The sequence below is a fragment of the Cyprinodon variegatus genome, unplaced genomic scaffold, assembly GCF_000732505.1.
Source record: "Cyprinodon variegatus isolate N-32 unplaced genomic scaffold, C_variegatus-1.0 Scaffold944, whole genome shotgun sequence".
NCBI lineage: Eukaryota > Metazoa > Chordata > Actinopteri > Cyprinodontiformes > Cyprinodontidae > Cyprinodon > Cyprinodon variegatus.
The window spans coordinates 295,382-317,507 of NW_015151397.1; the positions used below are offsets into that span (position 1 = coordinate 295,382).

The 22,126-nt window shown below is 38.5% G+C and overlaps 1 protein-coding gene across 1 annotated transcript in view; it reads left to right on the plus strand.

Annotated features, from left to right (window-relative positions):
- Positions 1–20,092, plus strand: part of exoc4 (exocyst complex component 4) — a 53,209-nt gene extending 33,117 nt beyond the window's left edge. The window contains exons 10-11 of the mRNA XM_015398604.1: positions 810–898; positions 19,954–20,092. Of these exons, the coding sequence (XP_015254090.1) occupies positions 810–898; positions 19,954–20,054 (190 nt within the window). The 3' untranslated portion in view covers positions 20,055–20,092. The remainder of the gene's footprint in view (positions 1–809; positions 899–19,953) is intronic.
- Positions 20,093–22,126: the final 2,034 nt, after the last annotated feature.

Sequence of the window (22,126 nt, forward strand, 5' to 3'; positions counted from 1 at the left end):
CAGTGTAGTAGTAATGGGAAGTTCGGTTTTTCAGAGACACCCAAAGAAGAGGCTCCAAAACTGCTCTCTATTTATTAAGATCTTATTGTAGCTCAAGATGGTAAATAATAGTAATGTTTTTTTTATGTTAATACATAATTTTGAACTGTGTTTTTATGAGAAGCTCTATATTTTCCTAACTTTATGTATTTGTTTATTTATATATATTTTTCAAACTTTTATTAATCACAGAAATAAATGAAACAATCACTGCAAACAAATCCATAGAAAGAAACCATAACAGAAACAAAAGAAAACCTTACCTAGCTTCACGGAGACTTGGGGGAAAAAAAAAAAGCTTTAGTTTGGTTAACATTAATCCTGCTCTTTAAATCTTTACAAAGATGCCTGCAGGAGCTTAAAGGACGTTTTGAAGCTAAACAATTTGCCTCAGAATGAGACCAGCTGAGTAGAGTATAATATCATCTGCATAACGGTAAACTTTAGCTGAAGACGCATCGTTTCCAAGCAATTGATAAGAATGGAAAAGTAATTAAAGCCTACAACATTGCCTTGGGGGACTTCTTTTATAATTTTATAAATTTTATACGATATTACTGCAGCTGTTTAAACTCAACACATATATTGGTTATTTTTTGAAATAATAGAAATATCTCATTTCTGTTCTAATAAAATTTTGTATTTTTATTTTCCTAATTATCAGATCTGTCAAAAAATGTATGAATAATAACTAAGGAAGTCTTGTGGTTTCTTTTTTCCGTCATTAGTTGTGCTGCTGATTAGACCTAAATCCTTCATTTCATTTGTAGGTTTGAATCATCGTCCCATGCAATCAGCATGAGTGCCTACCTGAGGGAACAAAGAAGAGAACTTTACAGCAAAAGCGGAGAATTACAAGGTGAGGAAAGGATAATGTAAACAGGATAAACTAAATAGTGGTGAAAATGCTGCTGAGATGAATCTGAAACTGTGAAGTGATAAGATTTTGGAGTATGTTGCATTCGAAGAAAGGAATACTTAAAAGTGGTGAGGTTTGGTCACGGTTTGTAAAGGTGGAGGGATTCACTCAGATGCTGATTGAGGTGAAGAGTTGGAATTGGGAGAATGAAAGGGGAGGGAGTAATGGGGCTCAGACACAGAAAGGACATGTCACAGTTCGAGGAGTTGCACTTAGGAACCAAAAAAAAAAAAAAAGGCAGACAACAGGAGTGTGGAGCGCCAAGCAGCGATAGAGAAAGAGATTGACGAGATGCAGAGAACAGGGTGACTTTGCAGAATCCGCCTACAGGGAGAAGCCCTTAAAAAGCTCTCGCTCACACATTCACACGCACAAAATAGCTCAGTTAGTGAGCTACACAGCTGGACCCTGGAGAGCCTGAACGGTGCTGCTGCCCCTACCTCTTGTGTTTTTCCTCTTCTCATGCTCTCTGTTCGTCCGCCTGTGACCTTGAGGTTTCAATCAGCAATGCCTGATGGCGATGTTTGCTGTCTGCTGCCATACCTTTTTTTCTTATCCAACTATTGGTTGACTCTTGATGGGTAAAAAAATATTGACAGAATAAATTTTGGTTTCCATACTTATTGAATCCACTGCTTTGACTTCCTTATTTACCTCCTTACAGAAATCTTCTGTTGTGTCAATCAGATACAAGCTATACTTCCCCACTCTTTTTTTTCTTGTTAAAGCACCTAAAAACAACCATGGCTGCAAAAAAGACCTGCACATGCACAACAAGAAAACTAAAATATCAAATAAATTAAATACAATCAGAACAAATACTTATAGAAAATAATAGAAACAAACAAAAGTCTAATTTGGTGTAAATAGCCAAAGAATACAAATTTCAAAGTGGACCATAAAGGGGCTCGTCTAATTTCGACAGTGAGGTCATTCCGTACCCCTGAAAGAGTAGCACTAAAAGCTCTCCCCCCTTGAGCTTTCCTTTAGACCTTTGTACCTCCAGGAGCAGCTGATCTGAAATATCGAGCAGTGAAGTAAGAATTGAGCAGCTCAGAAAGGTGAGGAAAGATCATGTTAACTTTAAAAACAAATAGCCAAATGTTAAATGGATTTCTAGAAGGCAGCTGGTGAAGGAAGCCATGATGAGGGTGATGTGCTCCCCCTTACCGGCTCTAGTCAGAAGCCTGGCGGCAGCATTCTGCACCTCCTGGAGTTGTTTCAGGGAGGACTTGCTTATTCCAAGAGAAAGTCCATCACAGTAGTCCAGCCAAGAAATAATTGACTGTTGTTTCAGGCTTTACCTCAGCCAACCGCCTTAGATAATAAATACTGGAGTCTACAACTGCTCCAACCCAGCCGTCTAATTTAAACAGATATGATCAAAACCCAAATTGGCTTAGATGTTCAGATCTGTATGTGACTTCAGTATCTGTATTTCCAGTATGACAACCAATAGCAGGTTTTTGCCTTGGATCTGTTTTTTGTGGATAATTGTTCCCACTACAGTTAGATAGAGTCCTGAAGCCTTAGAAACCATCAAGCTGAAATTTTCACAATGGAGCAAGGTTTTTCCGTAAAAATTCAAAAAATATCCACTGGACTTGGTTTTCAAGATTCACTGCGGATCCAGACATTTGAATTGAGAAAGCTTCCTGGAGAGGTGGCGAAACGTCTTCAAATCTTGAAAACCAAGTCCAGTGGATATTTTTTGAATTTTTACGGAATGACTATGACCTGGATGACTGAGAACCTTCATCAGCAATGGAGCAAGGATTCTATATATATATATATATTAGTGCTGTCAATCGATTAAATTTTTTTAATCGCGATTAATCGCATCAATGCCTGAGTTAACTCGCGATTAATCGCATTTTAATCGCAAATTTTTTTTATGATTGAAAATCATTTAAATACTCTCGATGACATACAAAAAATACATACAGGCTAGGTTTGTGCCAATGTTCTTTTTTTAAAATGAAAACAGGTCACAGGCACTGATTTATGCCATAGAAACATATGGCAAGAAGATGGGGAGGCATGTAGCAAAAAATAACAAATATGTAGCCAAAAAAAAGGCCCTGAAAACAGGCTGATGTAAAAGACAGTCTTAACAGTTAATACAGTCTTTTGAACAAAGACAAGCATTTTACCCTACTGCTATAAAATGTGGTACAGTTAACAATAGATGTTAATTAACCAAGATAATAATGAACAATTTTCAATCAATACATCAAAATCAATAGACCGACATCACTAGATGGAGGTAGTCTATGCTCTAGAAAGTAACTTTTCAGCCCCTTAACAAAAATGAGAACACACACACACACACACACACACACACACACACACACACACACACACACACACACACACGCGATACTGACCTGTGGCGTACACAGACAGCAAGAGTGCCGTAGCAGATTCCATTTCACCTCCGTAATCTGTTTTCTCAGTGTATTTCAGGTTGCTACTAGTTACCAGACACTCAACTTGTTTGTTGGTGGTGGGGCTTAAAGAAAAGGCACTAGCGTCACCCAGTGTATGAGCGTCTTTTTCCCTTGAGGAGCTCCGCTCTGGAAGCCTATGAGAAATGCATACACTGGGGGAAAATAGCCCCGCCTTCCCGCAGGCTGCAGCGGGATGTACTTGGAAAATTGTACCATAAAACCACATAGCGTTAATCTCACGTTAAAAAAATTATCGCCGTTAAAATGGCCTTGCGTTAACGCGATAATAACGCAATAATTTTGACACCACTAATATATATATATTAGGGTTTCGCTGATACCGATAATGCACTAAAATGGTGGTATCGGTATTGGTGAGTACTGAAAATAGGGCACCGATAACATTTTGAGAGCCAAAAATGTATTCAATGATTGTCACCCATTCCAGGTAGACAATAAAAAGTTCTACTGGATTCACTTTGTATTAGTCTTTTTCACAAAGGTAGCCAGCAGCTTGACAAATCCATGATGGCAGTTATTTTACATCCAAGTAGTATGCAGTTCTTCATATATACACACACACATCAATTTCATACAGAAATTTAAGAAATTTAACTCTAATTCCTGATTTTTTAGGGGGGTAAATATATTTGCATGTAGCCCTGGATATTATATATATTATATATATATTTTTGCTTTATTAAATAAAAGTTGCTGCTGCTTTTTGTAATCAGTTAGATTGGCTTTGTTCAATTTCTTGAATCATTTAATGATCTACATCATGTATGTGTGACAAAAAAGGAAACCAGAACAAAGTTCTAACAGAGCAAATACAGCACAATGTGAGCTATATTGAAAACTGATTCGACCTACCATCATGGCAGACATTCTAATGCATTCTTTATTTCCTACTTTAGCTGCAATAGTTCAATACGCACAAGGCTGTAAATATAAACCAGAAGAACAGCATTGATTAACTGTGGATAAAAGAAAACTCTAAATAGTCTCAGCATAAAGCCCCCTTTTTTTTTTTTCTGCTTCCATCTGCCGGCGCCTAAGAAAGAAGGTGGAAAACTATATTTTTTGACTGAATGAATGCCTCGGAGCGCTTATAAGAAGATGAGATTCCTCTTGGCTTTCATTTCACCTGTCACAATGTGTCGCACCGTTCGTGAGCCCGAGTCTCGGCCTGAATGGCTGAAAAGAGATTGAAAGAGTAAGAAATCATTTAGAAAGTGAAATAAGTCGACTGTGATGGAGGGAGAGGAAAGATGGATGGGGGGAGGGAGGGAGGGAGTAAGAGGAAGGTTAAAAGTCATTGTTTTCATCAGGGTCCAGTGAAGAAGCCATTAAGAGACTTCAGAGGGAAGAAATTAAAAGAAAATATGTACTGAGACTGTGTGGAAAGGGACTTTTTCCTATTTTCATATTAAACTTATTGGACAGGCAGGAGAGAAAAAGAGTTTGAGTTGATGAATTCTTTCGGCTTTGGGATTACTCTACACTTAGAGATCAGTCATGTGTGTCTGCTGCTTGGTGTTTTCTAAAGTCTTTTCTTTTTCCTCCAATGTTCTACTTCAAGTTAGTGCGGTTAATAACTCCAGCAACAAAGGAAGTAGCCTTAAAAGCTTTTTGTTGCCAATCTTGTAGTTTTTTCCTCCACCTATGCGCTATTAATTAATGCTTAAAACAATAATTAATATTATAGCTCACAAAGTTATTTAGTTTGAACTAAGATTGATTTATGTTTGACTAATATTTTAAAATCTTCAATCAACTTGCCAGTTTAAATAGTACTTACATTTTTTACCTTCAAAAGTTCTTTAAGAGCCCAACCAATGTTGTTTTTAATAAACACTGTTTGGCAAAACTGTTCATGCTTTTAGTTAACATGAGGTCATATTAAAACTCCAAACTTTGGTCTATTTTGGAGGTTTAATGGTATAGACCATCACTAACAATTGCATCATTATGTAGTAAAATGTATACTAAAAAGGTGTACTGTACTTTAAAAAAAAATCTTGGAATAAAATTCAGTCCATCCGGCTGCTTTGTGAGGGATGCAATCAACTGGTTTTCCTTAGATAGAAAACTTTGAATCAATTTGACTGTATGATCTGGTTGAACTGTAAAGTGCCTTGAGATGACTTGTGTTGTGAATTTGCGCTATATAAATAAACTGAATTGAATTGAATTGAATTTCAGAGGTCAAGCAGAGCCACCTGTGTGTGAGTGAATCTCAGTATGAATCCAACTGATCCGTGAAGCCTAAGAGGATCATTAGTAAACAAACCGCATCCTGAAGGCCAAATACTAACTTTTGAAAACACAATGCCCTTGAATAAATTTTTTCTAAGTAATGAGCCTAAATGAGCCTCTTTCCCACTGAAAATGCCGGGTTAACCCTTGTTTTTTAAGCATGGGTCAAACAGCTAACAATCGGCATATGGCTCCCTTCCCACCGGCAAAAAAATCTGGGTCTAACCCCCCCGCCAGCCTTCGTGGTCTCTGTCCACCCGCAGCTGCTGTCGGGCGACACCATCGCGCTATGTTTGCATTCATGATGTCACACGTGCAACAGAAATCAGGAAAGTAAACAATGAAGAGCAACATGTAAGGAAGCCATGGTGTAGTCAGTATGCTTTATTGTTTTGCTCTATTACCTTTCCAAATCTCTCCTTTCAGTGCTGCTCCATGTTTATCGAATGTTAACAGAATTGTTTTAGATTTTTAGATCAGATGCGACTGGTACAGTGTGTTGACGTCCGTACGTTGCATTCAGTGGTGTCACATAATTTAGCAGGTCAACCCGGCTCTGGTGTTCCCACAGTTTGCCAATCAGAGCTGAGGCGATTATAATGCGGGTTGCTTGCTGAGTTGTTTGACCCAGGTAGACACACGTCAGTAAGCTGTTCCCACTGACACTAAAAGCCGATTGTTCTGGGCTTAAACGGGTTCTTCGACCAGTGGGAAGGGGGTATGAATGTATGACTGCTGATAAGATCAGGAGTGCAACATGCTCAGGTTTCAAAAAACAGTTGGGTGTTTAAGTGATGGTGACATGCTGGCGCCTAAATTGAGATTTTGGTGCCAAATTAATAATAATTTAACTTTATTGATCTCACATTGGAGAAATTTAGCTCTGCATTTAACCCATCCTCTGGAGAGGCAGCATTGGGCTGCCATTGTGTGGCGCCCGGGAACAATCAAGGAGTTAAAGGTTTTGCTCAGGAACCCAGAGTCAAATCCTTCATCGACATAAAAACAAATGGGATCAGTGATGTTTAGGGCCAACTACAGTTATACACCAGTTATGGACATTTTTCTAATAAAGGATTGGTTCATAGTTTGGTGTATTTGCCTTTTTCTCTTGCAGAGGTTTCCTCAGTTTATGTAACTAAGAAACAAGGAACTTGTATTAACATAGTCATGCGTTATGGGTTTGTGTTTTCAGAACTCTAATGGGTTTGAAATTAATCTGTAATGTATGTAATTCATTTCTCCTGAGTGTTGTAGAGACCTCCCATCTATCATTTTTGTACACACATAAAGCTGCATAGGCGCTCATTCACATGCAACAAATATACATGCAAAGCACAGGGAGACTTAATTGGGCTCCTTCTCATTGTGTATGCTTCAATTAGTCCAGTGCTTCATCTAAAGACTTCATTACAGCTCCATATGTGGCCACATCTGGAATTTGTGAGCTGAATGTATGTATTGAAGTTGCAAGGCGAGGAGTGTGTGTTGGCTTTGCATACACCCCTTCCTCTGGCTGTCTGTGTGTAAATGAAAGCGTAGCCACTGTGTTGGAGCGTTTGTGTCTTTTGCAGAGTACAGATCTAGATTCAATCGCAATCCCCATGAATAAATGATGAAAATAACAGGTTTTTCCATCTATAGACGTGTTACCATTCCCCTATCTTCCTTTGCATGTCCCTGCTGCCTCTACACTTTTAGATGTTTGGCCTCTCGTTTTTTTATTGCCTTTCTGCTGTGTGTAAGCCTGGATGGTCATCTGGGAGGTGAAGTGTGAATATATCCTAATAACTGCTGCAGTCTCGCAGTGCCCCGTAATGCATTTATTGCCTTTTTTTATATTTTATTCCTCTTTGTGTCCTGAACCTTCATTGTGCTTTGTACAATATTGCCTTGCCCCAGGGCACGTCTGAAGTGACAACCCCCCCTGTTTGATAGCAAGTGTACACTGTGCCTGTTGGTGAACGTTTGTACATAAACAAAGATGCACATTTTGGATTTCCTGCAAGCGTGTGCACTAAAGTCCCATTCCCAATCCTCCTGGCTTTGATTCCTTCTTCACTTCTGAGATGTATTCATAATCAGTTTGGTTCAAAATCTATTTCACACATTCCATGTTTTTTTCCTTTTGATATTCAAATTGACTTGTTCACAGCATGTCTGGCAAAGAGAACAGTCTTGCTGGGTCTCCCTAAGCAAGCAATCTAGTTACAAACAGCTCTCTTTCTACTCATCCTTTAATGCCTAATAGCAGGTGTATGGTTGCAGGAAAAAAGGCTCTCCTGTATTAGGGACTTCTTGTTTATGTATAATAGCCGCATATTCCCATGACAGAAAAGAGAACATAGAGACCAGGAGGAGGAGCAGAGTGGGGGAGACCAGAAGTGGTGTTCGTTGTCAAGTTGATTTGTACAGCCCAATTGAGGACAGTGGGAGAAGAGGTGCAAATGGAAAAGTGTCTAGTGGGAGATGCAGGGGTGGAGGCGACAGTGAGTAGGAGATTACAGGTGAGGCCAGCAGATGTTAAAAGGCATGTGTGCACATAGGTGTGTATGTAGCTGTTTAGCTGTGGTACCAGACAAGATGTTTCTTCCAGGTGATGTGTGATGTTACACTGCTGGGCTTTGGGATTGCCCACTATGGAGAGTAATGTATATCTGTAGGCTCCTTTAGAAGCGGGATGGTGTCATTAGGATAGGCGGTCACCCTCACTGGCGCAGCAGATGCTGGTGTCACTCATACTGGTGTAGAGGAACATGACAGTTTAATAGGCTGTGGAGTTATTTCAAAGAGGCACTTTGATTCATTCAGCTATTTCTTTTCCAGTAGCTTTTTATATTTTTGGGCAGATTTAAAGGGAGGTTGTTGTTCCTTTATATTATGGAGCAGTTGATACTTGACTTCCATTAACCATCTAATTCTTATTATTTATACTAACTGGATATCACAGGGTCATCATGTCAGGGGAGTTTGTTGATGCTCCTTTTGAGTCATGATTTATTTCCTCTTTGTTAAATTCTCTGCAGTGACATTCTGTTGTATTTTTTTTATATTGTTAAATGAGGAAGTTATGTCCCCTGAAAAAGGCTGTTGCGCCTTGGTGCTTCCTCACGGTTCTTTTCCTGGGAGCAAGTTATTTACTACTCTTAACTCAAACTGGGTAAAACCATATAAAAAGGACTATAAAAACAGGAGTAAAAAAGTAACAGAGTTTATTCCAGATCAGGTCGTTACAGGACACAGAAAAATGCTTGGAGCTTACACAGGTGTGGGCTCAAAAAATCACGTCTGTGAGCGTCCGGCAAAGATTGAGCCCTGAACAAGGTCTTCTTCTCCTTCTTATAGCTCATGAGTCCATGTGTTGCATCATGTGGATGTTTAGCTGTCTGTATCAGAAACTGACACGCCATCCATGCCCTGACCTGTATGCATCTTGCCTCTATGCCTAAGATTACAGATACATCTCCTCTATCAGTCCAACTCCAAGATGTGCCCATATCCTGTGTATCCTTAAAAGACAAGAAGGCTGTCCCATTTAGATGACCTCAGTACACACAGTTACATCCACAATGTGAAGGAAGGCCTTCTACTCTCTCTATCTGGCTAACAAAGTAACAATGCACATGATGTATAAAAGAATAAACCTAACAATTTCCATGTTTTTTATTTCTTTAAGATTTAGAATAAGCATCAACGGAAAAATAATATATAGGTATGTCAAGCCCAGTAAGAAAAATGGAAAATAAGCAAAAAAGGGGCATATGTTTTTCTCCAAATGGGTGACTCCATTTAAACGAGAGTGTATTTCCCAAGCTTTTGTAAATATTAAAAAATTGTATGCTAGATTATTTGATAAACATATATTATCTTAACCTTTGTTAAAGGAGAATTCCGGTTTTTAACACTTTTAGCCCATTTTCTGTAGTGTCCAGGATGAAATCGAATGATCGACACCAAAATTTTGANTCTTTTCCTGGGAGCAAGTTATTTACTACTCTTAACTCAAACTGGGTAAAACCATATAAAAAGGACTATAAAAACAGGAGTAAAAAAGTAACAGATTTTATTCCAGATCAGGTCGTTACAGGACAGAGAAAAATGCTTGGAGCTTGCACAGGTGTGGTCTCAAAAAAGCTAAACTAAATTAAACTTTTTCACTTCTTTGAAACATGACCTCCAGCTGGAGGAAATGAGCAGGTAAGGATCGGTCTACGGTCTTGATTGACCTCCTCAAAAGGAAAAGGATAAGAAATGATGGATTAAATGGCAATCATTTTTCTGTCTGGACAAAATCTAATCAAGTTATCAGTATGGGTTTTATTCATTTGAAAGTACCTTTCATTTCTTGTGGAACATTAGCAATTAAGCTGCCATCATTCATTGCTGCGAGGTTTCTGATCAGACTTTGGTTTGAACGCACAAGTCATGCCTCAAATGTAGATATAATATTCAACATTTTAACACAAATATCTGTCTTAAATGCCTTAAATGTTAAATGTCCACTCGACTCCCATAGCAGCATACAAAGGCTAAAAGCTAAAACACAAAGTCCATTTCTTTCCTGGCACACTATTCAGGTTACTGACTGCAGATCTTTGTATTATAAAACAGACACCCATGCACGCTAGAGCATATCTTATCTAACAGCGGTTATTCTGTTTGTTCAGGCTCATCATGTTCAATTTGGCTGTAAATAGATGTAATAAGATGATACTCCAAACAATATCAGGGATGTGTTCACATACATGCACATATTGTTGAATTATCATGTGCTGTGGGCTCAGCTATTCAATTACACCTGTTTTGTTTCTGAAATTAGAGCTACGCTTGGGAAAAGTATGGAAAATTAACTTTTAACGAAAATGTTTGCTTCTGACATCAGACGTTGTATTTTTAGTGGGATAAAGCAAGAGGATGAAAATAATTCCAGGGATTTAAGCAACCAGCCTCCAGATATTTACAGGAATACAAGGTAATTAAATAATGCAATGGTGGCTTTCTTTGTTCTCAGCAACTCAAGATCTCTTAAATTAGATTTGTTCATTGGTTTGTCCTTAAAATGGTGCCATTTCCTAAACCTGCAACAGCTGATAATAAGGAAGGCTATTACAACAGGTTCAGCCTAAGTGAATCTTTGTTTCAGTTTGGTAGTTTTTGTGAAAAGTATTTAATTTTGAGACACTTTCAACCTCAAATGGTTTCCGGTCATGAATATTTTTTTCAATTTTTGAAAAATGACAAAAAAATTATGTTACTGGTTGATAAAAATATGAACTCTTAGTGATAATGTATGAAACACTCCTAAATTGTGAACAAATTTGAAAATGTTACTTTTAATAATTTTTGTTACACAGGAAATCGGCAGCTTTGTACTGAGAACTTTTAGTTTCTGTGGTTCACTTTTCAATTCTGTAGGAATCTCAGTGACATCATCATCTGTTTCAAAGCTGATAAACAAACAAACTTTTAATATGCCAGTTCAACGTTGCATGAGGTAGCGGCTCACGTTATCACAACAGCCAACGTATGAATCAATTCAGTATTGCAGTTAATGGCGTATTGCAGTACGGTCTGACTGTAATGCAGGGACACGGGTTGAAATTCTTGTTGCGTCAGTACGGAGCCACGAAAGGGATATGGAGGGGAAAAAAAGAACTTTTGCGAGATCCTGCAATACTTTTGCGAGAACCCCCAATACTTTTGCGAGATCCCACAATACTTTTGCGAGATCCCGCAATACTTTTGCGAGATCCCGCAATAGTTTTGCGAGATCTCGCAAAAGTTTATTTTTTCCCTCCATGTCCCTTTAAGGGCTCCGTACGTCAGGAATGGCGACTGGAGAAAAAAAAGAGGTCAGCGAGCAAGTTAAAATGACTTGCTGTGGTGAAATATGGTCTTTAGACATGTTAACTACTTCAGTGTACTGAAATTATTTCCTTTTTATTATTTGTGCATTGTGTTTGAATTAAACCAACCAGAACAACTTCATAGAAGAATGGATATAAGAATTTAAAGGTATACCTCTTGAAATATAAAAATCTAGACTTGTTAAATAAATTGTTGTTGATCTAAGAGGTGATCATTAAACCAAGCAAAATATCTTGTACAGACAAAACCAAGCTTTGTCACTTCGATCCTTTTGAGTGACGAGTCATTGACAAGGGCAAATTCTGAGATTTGCTCAGTTACACACAGAGGGAAATGTAATCTTGATCCAAAACAGACAAAGAGAGGCGGAGGACAACACATGGAGAATAGGAGAGGACTGTAATAGTTTACTCAGTGCAGACATTTAATCAGAGAGAAGAAGCTTGGTTTATTTCCTGAGCCTGAGGCTAATTTTAATCAGCATTGGACCTGTCATAATTGGCGGCTTTGACTGCCACCCCTGTGTTTACTTTTAATCTCACTCTCGCTGATTGGAGAAGAACAAATGAAAAATTGATGGAGGAGGAGAAGTCTGGCGGAGGAAGGGCATGCGGATCTTGCAGCTGAAGTGACTTTGACATCTACGCTGTAAAAGCCAAGCTGTTAACTGCACAGTCACACCTCTGGCATGCCTGGCATGCAACAAGTCCTTCCAGTAATGTAGAGGTGTGCTGCGAGGCTGCCTGATTCCCTGCTGGGTCTAATCTAAGATGTGATGGCACATGGTTTTCCGGGTGGTTGTTTCTCCTGTATCTTCAAACACATCCACATGCACACCTTGATATCCTGCTTACTTTGTTGTTTTACCAAGAACAAAAGAATGTCACATCTTGTTAGCATCTCCAAAGGCCAATGGGTGATAGTGGGCTGCAGAAAAGGAATTAAATTCATTCAACAAAAGCAATTTGGATAAAAGCACCACAAATACTGTAACGATTGTATTAACTGCCCCTTTTAGGTTCACAGATGTGGTAACCACTTTTACCGCAAACAATAAATGGGTTTTATTTCTTTCTAGATTAAAGTCACTTTCATGTAATGTTTAAAGTAAATATTACTATTCCCGGATCAGCTTAATCTAATCTATAAACGGTCATTGTTACGTTGATTTGCACAAGAAACATAACAGACAGAACATGAAAATAAACGTGTATGAAGCCTTTACCTGAAATTATTTATTTAGGATTATCTCCAGTGAAAGCTCTAATTCTCTAATTCCAAGACGAATGATGGCAAATAGAAATGCTGATGCTAATTTTCCATAGGTAATAATTAGATTTTCTTAAATGTCACTTTGTCTGCTTGACATAAAGGAATTAGATCAAATTAAATATTTTTGTTTTATAATTTCATGCAAACAGAATTTAAAGTCATACAAAAAGGTCATTTCATAGACTCAAAGCATTGTCTTTGATTCCTCTCAGACTTTTTATGCCCCATAGAGCATAGATATTGTCCTCCATCTCCCAGCGCTATCTGTAGCAACTTAATCTTAAAAAGTGGCTGCTTTCACCTTATAGACCCTTAAAGAAAAATGTTTTTGGAATTTAATTATACATCTTAACCTGTCTTTTTGGACCTTTTTTGAGCAATATAATTATCATTTTTTAGCCCCCAACTTTAAAAATAAAACAAATCCTCCTTCAGGAACATTCAAGTTGTACCTTCCATTCAAAATATAAACTTTTTTACAGAAGTTTAACTTTTCAGTTTGTTCTTGAAAATTGTGTGTTTGTGCAAACACAAGAGGGTAGTTTGTTTTCTTGATGGAGCCCCCTAATCTGCTGCTTGCAAGCTCTGCACATTTCAAGCTAATATTGTGCAAATAGTTGGGAATATGATAATCCAATTTTCACCTTCAACAGTCTCATTAGTCTGTTGCTGCTATGCTATGAAAACGAGTTTGCAATGATCAATCCAGGCATTCTTTACGTACAAATCAGCTGCATTTGAATGTGCATTCATACTGACAGGCTGCTGCTTATTCACAGAACTGGGACCCGCTGAAATAATAAGATGGGTCCTTATGTTAATAATTCATAAATCATTGGTCAGTTCCATGGATCCCCTTTCACTCATACCTTCTTCGTGTCTGATTGGGGCATAATGAGAGTCTTCTATTTTTAAAACTAATTTGATGGAATGGTATCTGCTGCTTCACCAACCTCAAGATCAAATCCACCCCACAGCTGAGAATACATTGCATAAATAAGTTATAGCATAAATAAATTCAGGTGTAAATATGGTTGTATTAATTATTGAATGTGTCACTGTGCCACACAATGCATCTCAGGGGTTCTAATTTTTATGAATTCACATCTGTCAGTGCTGGTTTGACAACAGTATGAGAATAAATATTAATAATTTCATGTATTGTATCTTGTTCGAACTGAAACAGTGTTGGAGGAATTAAAATATGCCAACCTTTAGCAATGTTTGCTGAACACATTTCACATTTTCAAAGATTATATTCAAGTCAAATAAAGGTGTTAAATTCAAAACTTATATGCCTTTCATAAGTATTAAACTTACCATTGCAGTTGTAGATCTGAATGTGTTATATTAGGATTTTCAGGATAGACCAACAAAAAGTAGCATTTATCTGTCGGTTGGGGAAAAGGAAGAAAAAAAAGAATTATTTTCTTTTTAATCTGAGAAGTGTGGGCTTTATTTGTGTCCTCTTTGCCCAAACAATTAGTTAAAATCTTAAATTATGGAGGGAGTGAACCAAGCAGTTGTTATTCTAAACAAGATTTACATCTGGGGGTTCGGTTTATTCATAGAAGCGTGGTTAAAAAATAAAAAAAAGGCCATTGGCAATTTTTTCAAACCATTTGCTATGGTTTTGTTAAACATAACGATGTGGACTGCTTACAAAAGCAATGCCTACATAATCTTTAAAGTACCGTATTGGCCCGAATATAAGACAATTTTCTTTTTTTATTGTTCAAAACTATGTGAAAATATGGGTTTGTCTCATAATCGAGGACTAACCAATTACAGGCTGACAGTTGTCTGGTGTCGCTACACGAACGTGACGGCAGAGGACGGCATTTTTTTTTGTAAAGCCAGTGACCTCATGGAGCTGTTGTCTATCACAACAGTGGAGAAGTGACAAAGATGCCAGAAATGGAGAGTCGCTGCCCAGAACGGTGCGGATCAAAAGTCTGACATGTTTGCAGACATTTGAAGTGGAGTTATGACGGCAATTTTATAATAATGGTGGTCAACGCAGCAGAGGCATCAAATAACTGTCATGCAGCAAAGAAATGCGGAGTTATGGAGTGCAATGTCACAAGATGGCACATTGAAAAAAGATCGGAAACATACGAACAGTTAAAGCAAAGCTAATTAAAAAAATTGCAGGGATGCAGGGTGAGGGTAGGAGTGACAGCGAGGCAGAGGACTTTTGAGTTAAAGCCTCATGCAGGTTATTGAGACGTTCTGTGGGCAAAGTTCAGTTTGCATTCGAGTTGAAGTGTTAAAAGATTTCAGTTTAATGCGTCACTTTGTTTTTTTACTTTTTGTTTCATTGCACACAATTTTAAATTCAATATTATTTAATTGAAATTCTTTCCACCTCAATATAAAATAGTTTCTTCAAACAAAGTAAATTTGGTTTATTAGTCTTTTATTTTCTTTTTGGTCTTTTTGTTTTGTTCCTAATAACTGGTGCTGGAAAGAGGGGTCTTCTTATAATCAGGGTCGTCCTATATTCGGGTCAGTACGGTACCTTCTTCGCATTATTACATGGTGGTTGCAGCTCCATCCTTTAAGAAAATACTAAGTATTTGTGGAAGCCAAATTCTTTTGATTTTTGTTATACTATAGGGAAAAAAGTACCTGTGTGGAAGTTCAAATCAAATATATAGAAGTTGTATAATAGGGTATGCAGAAAAAGTTCAATGGGTAGAGCTATTTGCAAGGCAGGCTAATACTATATGTACTTGCATAGGTGAACATGAATCTGAATATTGTTATGAGCTGTTTTCACCTAAATTTGCATTGCAAACACGTTTGAAGTGTAGGGATCAAAACCCGTCCTCTGCCCACCACGGTGGCTTTACTTATCTCGTCCTTTTCCACAGACTTCTAAATGTACACAGACACGCTTGTGTTCTCAGGGGACGTAGAAGTCTGTTAAAGAAGGAATCACAAGTTCATCCGTTGCTCGTCTAAAACCGGGGAGCGCTGAAATTCATCACAGGATCAGACTGTTTCTCATCAAACCTAGGAAAGTGTTGCTAATGCAATTTCACTAAGTCACTGCCTGACTTGATTAGCTGTGGGCTGGGGAGTGCATGGTTAGACACCACAGGGGGCTCGATGGGTGTCACTGTGTGTGGGAGTGGGTTTTAGCTTGTGGTGTTGCATCTCACATTCCGTCGAGGTGGGTTTTGCCATATTTAAAATCACAAACAGTGTGTATATGATGCAGCATCCATACGCCTTTGCTCTGTAATGCAGGGCTGTTATTATGCACTGCTGTGTGTCATGTCTGCTTAGGTGTATGGACAGGTGTTGCAGACAGAGCTGTGGCCCTCAAGGGGGATTTCAGGCAGATTTGGCTACATTAGAATTCGTCACCTCTTCCTGCCCACATCTCACTTGCCATCCCATTGAGTGCCATGCCACCTCCACACGCTCCCCTCGCTAATCCTAAATCAGACTTCATCTCCGGAGACACAAAAAGGCACAAACACACAACCTGAGTACACAGATTCAATCAAACTGGCTCTCACAAACAAAATCAAACTTTAGTGGGCTGTGTCGAGACAGAACTGGCTGGAGTTTGGTGACATCCTGACCTAAAAACAGAGCCACCCTGTCACGTCTTGGCAGCTCTGAAAAATACCATGCATATTAAAACACCTCTAATTAATATTCATCAGCGCCATGCCCTGTTGGCAGCTGGTCCCAGACCCGTCGGATCTCGCTCCTTTGTCTGACACGGATGCAGATGTTTAGAGCATGAAATTAAATTGGTCGCCGTCATTTGGGAATGCATAAACGCTAGTCTGTTCACGGCATGTGTTTGTGTGTCTTTTCCAGTTTCCGGTTGGATGTGGCTCTCGGAGCAAACAAGTACCGCCACCTTCCCCCAGAGATTGTGACATGTTGATTTTTATTCATGGCAAGTTGAATGGTTGCAAGTTAGAGATAAACAAAACAAAAGTTTTGCATGCTCTTTTGACACCAATGATCGGTGAGTGGGAAAGAGAAAAGTGGAGGGTATGATGAATCAAGAAGGATGGGTGCGTTGGCGGCAGCTTTGTTTTGGAGTCTGCAATTGAGTCTTAATTGAATTGGCACTGAAGGTAGATGAATGGATAGTGTGATGGAGAAAGACAAAGTTTGAGAGAATTGGACCACATCTCTTTGTCTGCACTTAGCAACAAGAAAGTGGGCTCACCGTGCAGGGAAATTTCACGGCAACAGATCAGAAACCCTTGACTGAAGAGCAAGGGATGGGAATGAAAGCTTCTCTTGTCATTTTAATGAAAATACGGAAGATGTTGTCTGCCACACTTGTCAAATGAAACTTGTTCCATTAGAAATGTATTCAGGAGACCTGCACAGGGAACAATGGAACGATATGCATTTGAATGCAAGACTAGGCAGACTACCCAGGTAATACAGAATAGGCTTCTCTACTGTAGGGTTTTATATCAAAGTACATGAGCTTTACAAGTCCATAATAACCACCAAAGCATGGCAAAGCAACAAATGGAAACAACAGAATAAGAAAAATATGCACACAAACAAACATATATTTATATATACTTTTGATTCTGCTCATGGAAATGTTTTGCACATATGTAGATTCCTTTTCTTTCTACTTATTTGATGATTTTGAATTATAAACAGTTAAATTGGAAAAAAAAAACAAATAAAAAAACCAAATAAAAACCAAACCCTCCAAACCAACCCTATGTGAAAAAGTAATTAAATCCTATTGCGATTCACTGGCCATCCCACAGTTGGCTGCAAAAATAGCCATCCAATATTTCTGCTATAGAGCAGAACTGACGATTCTAAGTAAGTTGTTCAGGTCCTGAAGCAGCAAATAAGTCCCAGACAGTCCCATTAACACACAGTCTGGATGATGTTCTTTTTCTTGTGATGCCAAAAAGTTCCACTTTATTTAATTATTTCACAATATGTGAACCCATAAACCAAACCCATTTATGGAAAACCAAAAGGTGTGAATGTAGCAAATGTTAGACTGACTTTTCTCATATCTTCGGTCAGCTGTGGCCTTTCACCTTCAGCTTTGATGTCATCGCTGCCTCTTTTTTTTTTATTGTTAAATAATCACGGTCTTTTGTAGCAGTGGTCTCCAACCTGTTTTGCACCGGTTTAATGTCAGACAATATTTTCACGGACCGGTCTCAAGCATTAATACCCTCTGGTTGCTATGGTAACGTTAAACATGCTTTTGAAATAAGGCACGGAGAAAAACAAAGTGTCTGAAAACAACCTGCTAACTACTCCCAATAGCATTGATTCAGTGGAAGCAGGGAACTTGTTTTGCTGCAACAAGAAGGCGGGAGTTTACATCGGGAGGGATCACTTGATCTACGATGCTCTCGACGAGGTATATCAATAGCCCGCCAAATGGGTGTGCTTCGATGGCGCAGTGTTTAGTGCACACAATCCATGTATGAAGGCCTTAGTCCTCAACACGGCCGACCTGGGTTCCAATCTGTCCCGTGCTCCTTTGCGACATGTCTCTCCCCCTCTCTCATACCTCCTCTGTAACCCCCCTTCTCTCTGAATTTAACCCCTCCCTTTGGTTAAATGCAATGGGCTGCCATTATGCGGCGCCCGGGGAGCAGAGTGGGGTTAAGGGTTTGCTCAGAGAGCCAGAGTGGCAGTCTGTGGGAGTGGGGCTCGAACTCAGAGCCTCAGGATTCCAAACACTGTGCCCTAACCACTAGCCCTGTAAATTTGGAAATTTATTAAAAATTAAACACCAGAGATGGAAAAAATAAACCTGCAGGAAATAATGAAAGTTGCTTATTCTTTTTGTGCAGCTTGACACCAAATGACACGCAGACTGGGCGTTGGGAATAACTGCTCTTTCACAGACGCTGGGTGCTTGTCTGAATTTCATTCACAGACCATTGAAAAGTACAGAATGCATATTTAATAATTCAACCATCAATACATCAGCATTTTGCCTTTTGTTCAATTTTCTCCTATGCAATCTTATTGAGCAATGTGAATGTATTGTAACTGTTAATAGTAAATATATCATAATTGCTTGCTCTTTAGCTGTCGTTCATCTCTTTGATGGACTTATATGTAAACACATGTGCATGAGCTCAAGCGTGATATTCTTTGAAAACATTTGTGCGGGCCCACATGCACACAGATAGCTCCTTTCACTCTGTGTTTGGCCATATCGACAACAAGTGGCAATTTCTTTCTCTGTCAAATCTATTGATTACTTCTGGATGAGTGAAGGTAATGAGCTTTGGTGTCCTTTGTCTCCCCTGTGATCTCACCTTTTCCCTTTCTGCAGCAGACTCACCCACCCCTAGGATGTTACTTGGCAATGATTTTCTGATTAACCCCGTTGGCTGGAGGGTTCACCCACACACTGACGCAGGGGCGTGAAGGGGAGTGAGCATGTTAGATGCAATTAGATTTGTGATGGAGAGCCATGTTGATTAAGTGATGTGTCTGCTATGGGTGTACTGTACCCCTGCAATGATTAAATCTTCGGACCCTCTTTTTTTTCTTCTTTTAAACTAATCTAGGTTTGATTAAAAGTATTGATTATTGCCAGTGGTTTGAGGCTAAAAACCCACTGCCCATCACAGTTAGCTATGACAACAGAGGAAGACTTTACTCTATATTAGTAGAATGAATTTTGTATTTTATTGCTTTTAGGGTGGTTATAATATATTGGAATCTAAGATAAAATCCAATAAACCCTATTTGCTCTATACTTACTATCAACCAATATTTTTTAATAATGGTGCAGAGGTCCACTAACAGAAGATTATTATTAATAAATCAAGATAAGGAAAATGTTATTAAAATGTAATGATCATTTAGAAATTAAATGAATCTGAATTATCGGTTTACTTCATAACAATATTTAATGATTTCAGAAGGTTTTTTGTCGTCAAACTTTTGCATAATGAAGGTAAACAAAGATTTGTGCTAAATTGCCACCTCCTCCATCACAAAATAAAGCTCCTTATATTCTGTTTTTGGAAATATATAACTAAATCTTTCTCAATGCCAGAGAAGAGTCAGTTTTATGATTTATGTTTTTGGGTTGAACACAAAGACAATAAAAGTGGCTTCTTACCAATAGAAACCCACTCCCTGCCTGTGTTTTAGGTGGTGCTGATGACAACCTGATTGAAGGTGGAGAAATGAAGTTTGTGTGCAAGCCAGGAGCGAGGAACATCACCGTGATCTTCCAGCCTCTTCTAAGGTAAATAAAAGAATAGTTTCTTAATTTTCAAACAAATAAAAATGAATCTAAAGATCGATTCTGTCTTTTTTTGTGTTTCGTTTGTAAAGCTAGAAACCAGCAACATAAAATAGACAAAACATTTAGGAGAAAAAAAGAGATTTAATATTGAAATACTGGTTCCTAACTTTTAATGTGCCAAAATAGTTTTATCTTTATTCTTTACTGGAGATGTTTGTAGAATGTACAACATGTGACTGTGTGTGAAGGACCTCTTTTGTCATGCTGGTCTGACAGAGAAGGATGGTCGAGCTACTTAAGACCTATGATGCCTGGGACATGACTCAATACCAGTAAAATGTAAAACTAATTATATTACGCAGCCTCTCAGTGACCAGCTATTGATTTAAGCTGTTTCACGTTAAACAGAGTAACATAAATCAAACATTTGAAGGGATGGATGTCAGGTCTGCTCTTTTATACAAACCTTAAATTGGGATTGACTGCTAGCCTTGCTTTCATTTCCTTTCAGGCTGCTCTCCTCTGAAGGTCTGTTTTTGTCTTAATATTCTGTATATCTGCTAGTTTTCTTGAGAGTTCTATAGTCCCAGTAGTGCAGATTAAATCTAATACTGGAACGCTTTGATTGAATTGGTGTTCAGGCAATGATGCATTACCTTCTAGGATCCATTAAACTGGCACATTTCCTTCCTCCACACATACGTGGAATTGTACAGCATGCCGTGTTTCTATATCATCTAAAATGGGAGTTATGCTGCCCTGATTTGCTGTAATCTGGGAAGTTGGCAAATATTTTGAATCTGAAAGTCTTTTGAACTAAAAAATATCTAGTTCAGTACAAGTTATTCTTCCACTTGGTAAATATATATATTTCATTTTTTCACTTTTTTAGGCATTAGTAGTCTTTATTTTGCTGTAGCTGTGCAAACTTCGAATCACTGCTTTTAAAGGACATCCTCTGTATATGGTCACTGGCTCTACCTCTACACCATGTGCTGCACACAATACAGATATATGTTGAAAGTAAAAAAAAAAAAGTATTAATTCACAATAAAGCTTCTATATTAATTTTCCCTCTCCTTATTCTTGGTCCAGCCTCTTACTAAATTAAACAAATCAGGTCAGTTATGACAGATTGCACATCAGTTACAACAAGCATTTCACATTTCCATCTGCTTAAGTTACACTGGCAGTTGCCATACTGCTTTTTGCCTCATTGATTGATAGTCACTGAACACATCCTGTCTATTTAGAATTAGAAGAAGATTAAAGACAAACTTAATCTGTAAAGTCAGGGAAATGATAAGTTCATCCCTCTCTGAACTTATAAGTTTGAGCACATTGAACATGTTTTGATTTTTATTTTGATAATTTTTTAAAGCTAAAATAATAAACAGAATGCCATAAAAAAAGACAAAAAAGCAAGCAAATCTGCTTTAAAAAAAAACCCCACTTTAAATAATTTTTAGCTGTAGATTGGCAGCTCAGGTCCTGAGCTCCCTCCTCTTTCTTTCTGTTGGGCTGATGTATGTGATTCAGACACTTCTTGTTGCCCTTATAAATGGTAAATGGCATGTACTTATATAGCGCCTTTTTCAAGTCAAGAGACTTGACCAAAGCGCTTTACACTACATTCATTCACCCATTCACGCACACACTAACACACTGATGGTGGCAAGCTACATTGTAGCCGAAGCTGGGGCTCACTGACAGAAGCGGGGCTGCCGTACACTGGCGCCACCGGGCCCTCTGACCACCATCAGTAGACAATGCAGGTGAAGTGTCTTGCCCAAGGACACAACGACAATGAAAGTCGGAGCCGGGGCTTCAACCGTCAATCCTTCGATTTCAGGGCAAACTCCTACATCCAACGACTGATTTGTTGTGTTCTTGTTGAAAAGGTTTATATTAAAGACTTTACAGTGGGCACTGGTTGGAAATGGACGGTTTCCTGCATGATTCCTGTGTGATTCCTGTGTGAATCACGATGTATTCAAAAGGGTATGTAAGAAAATATATTTTCTTTAGTTTTGTAAAATATAAGTGCCGTTGAAAGCTTTGTTTTTGTGTGTTACA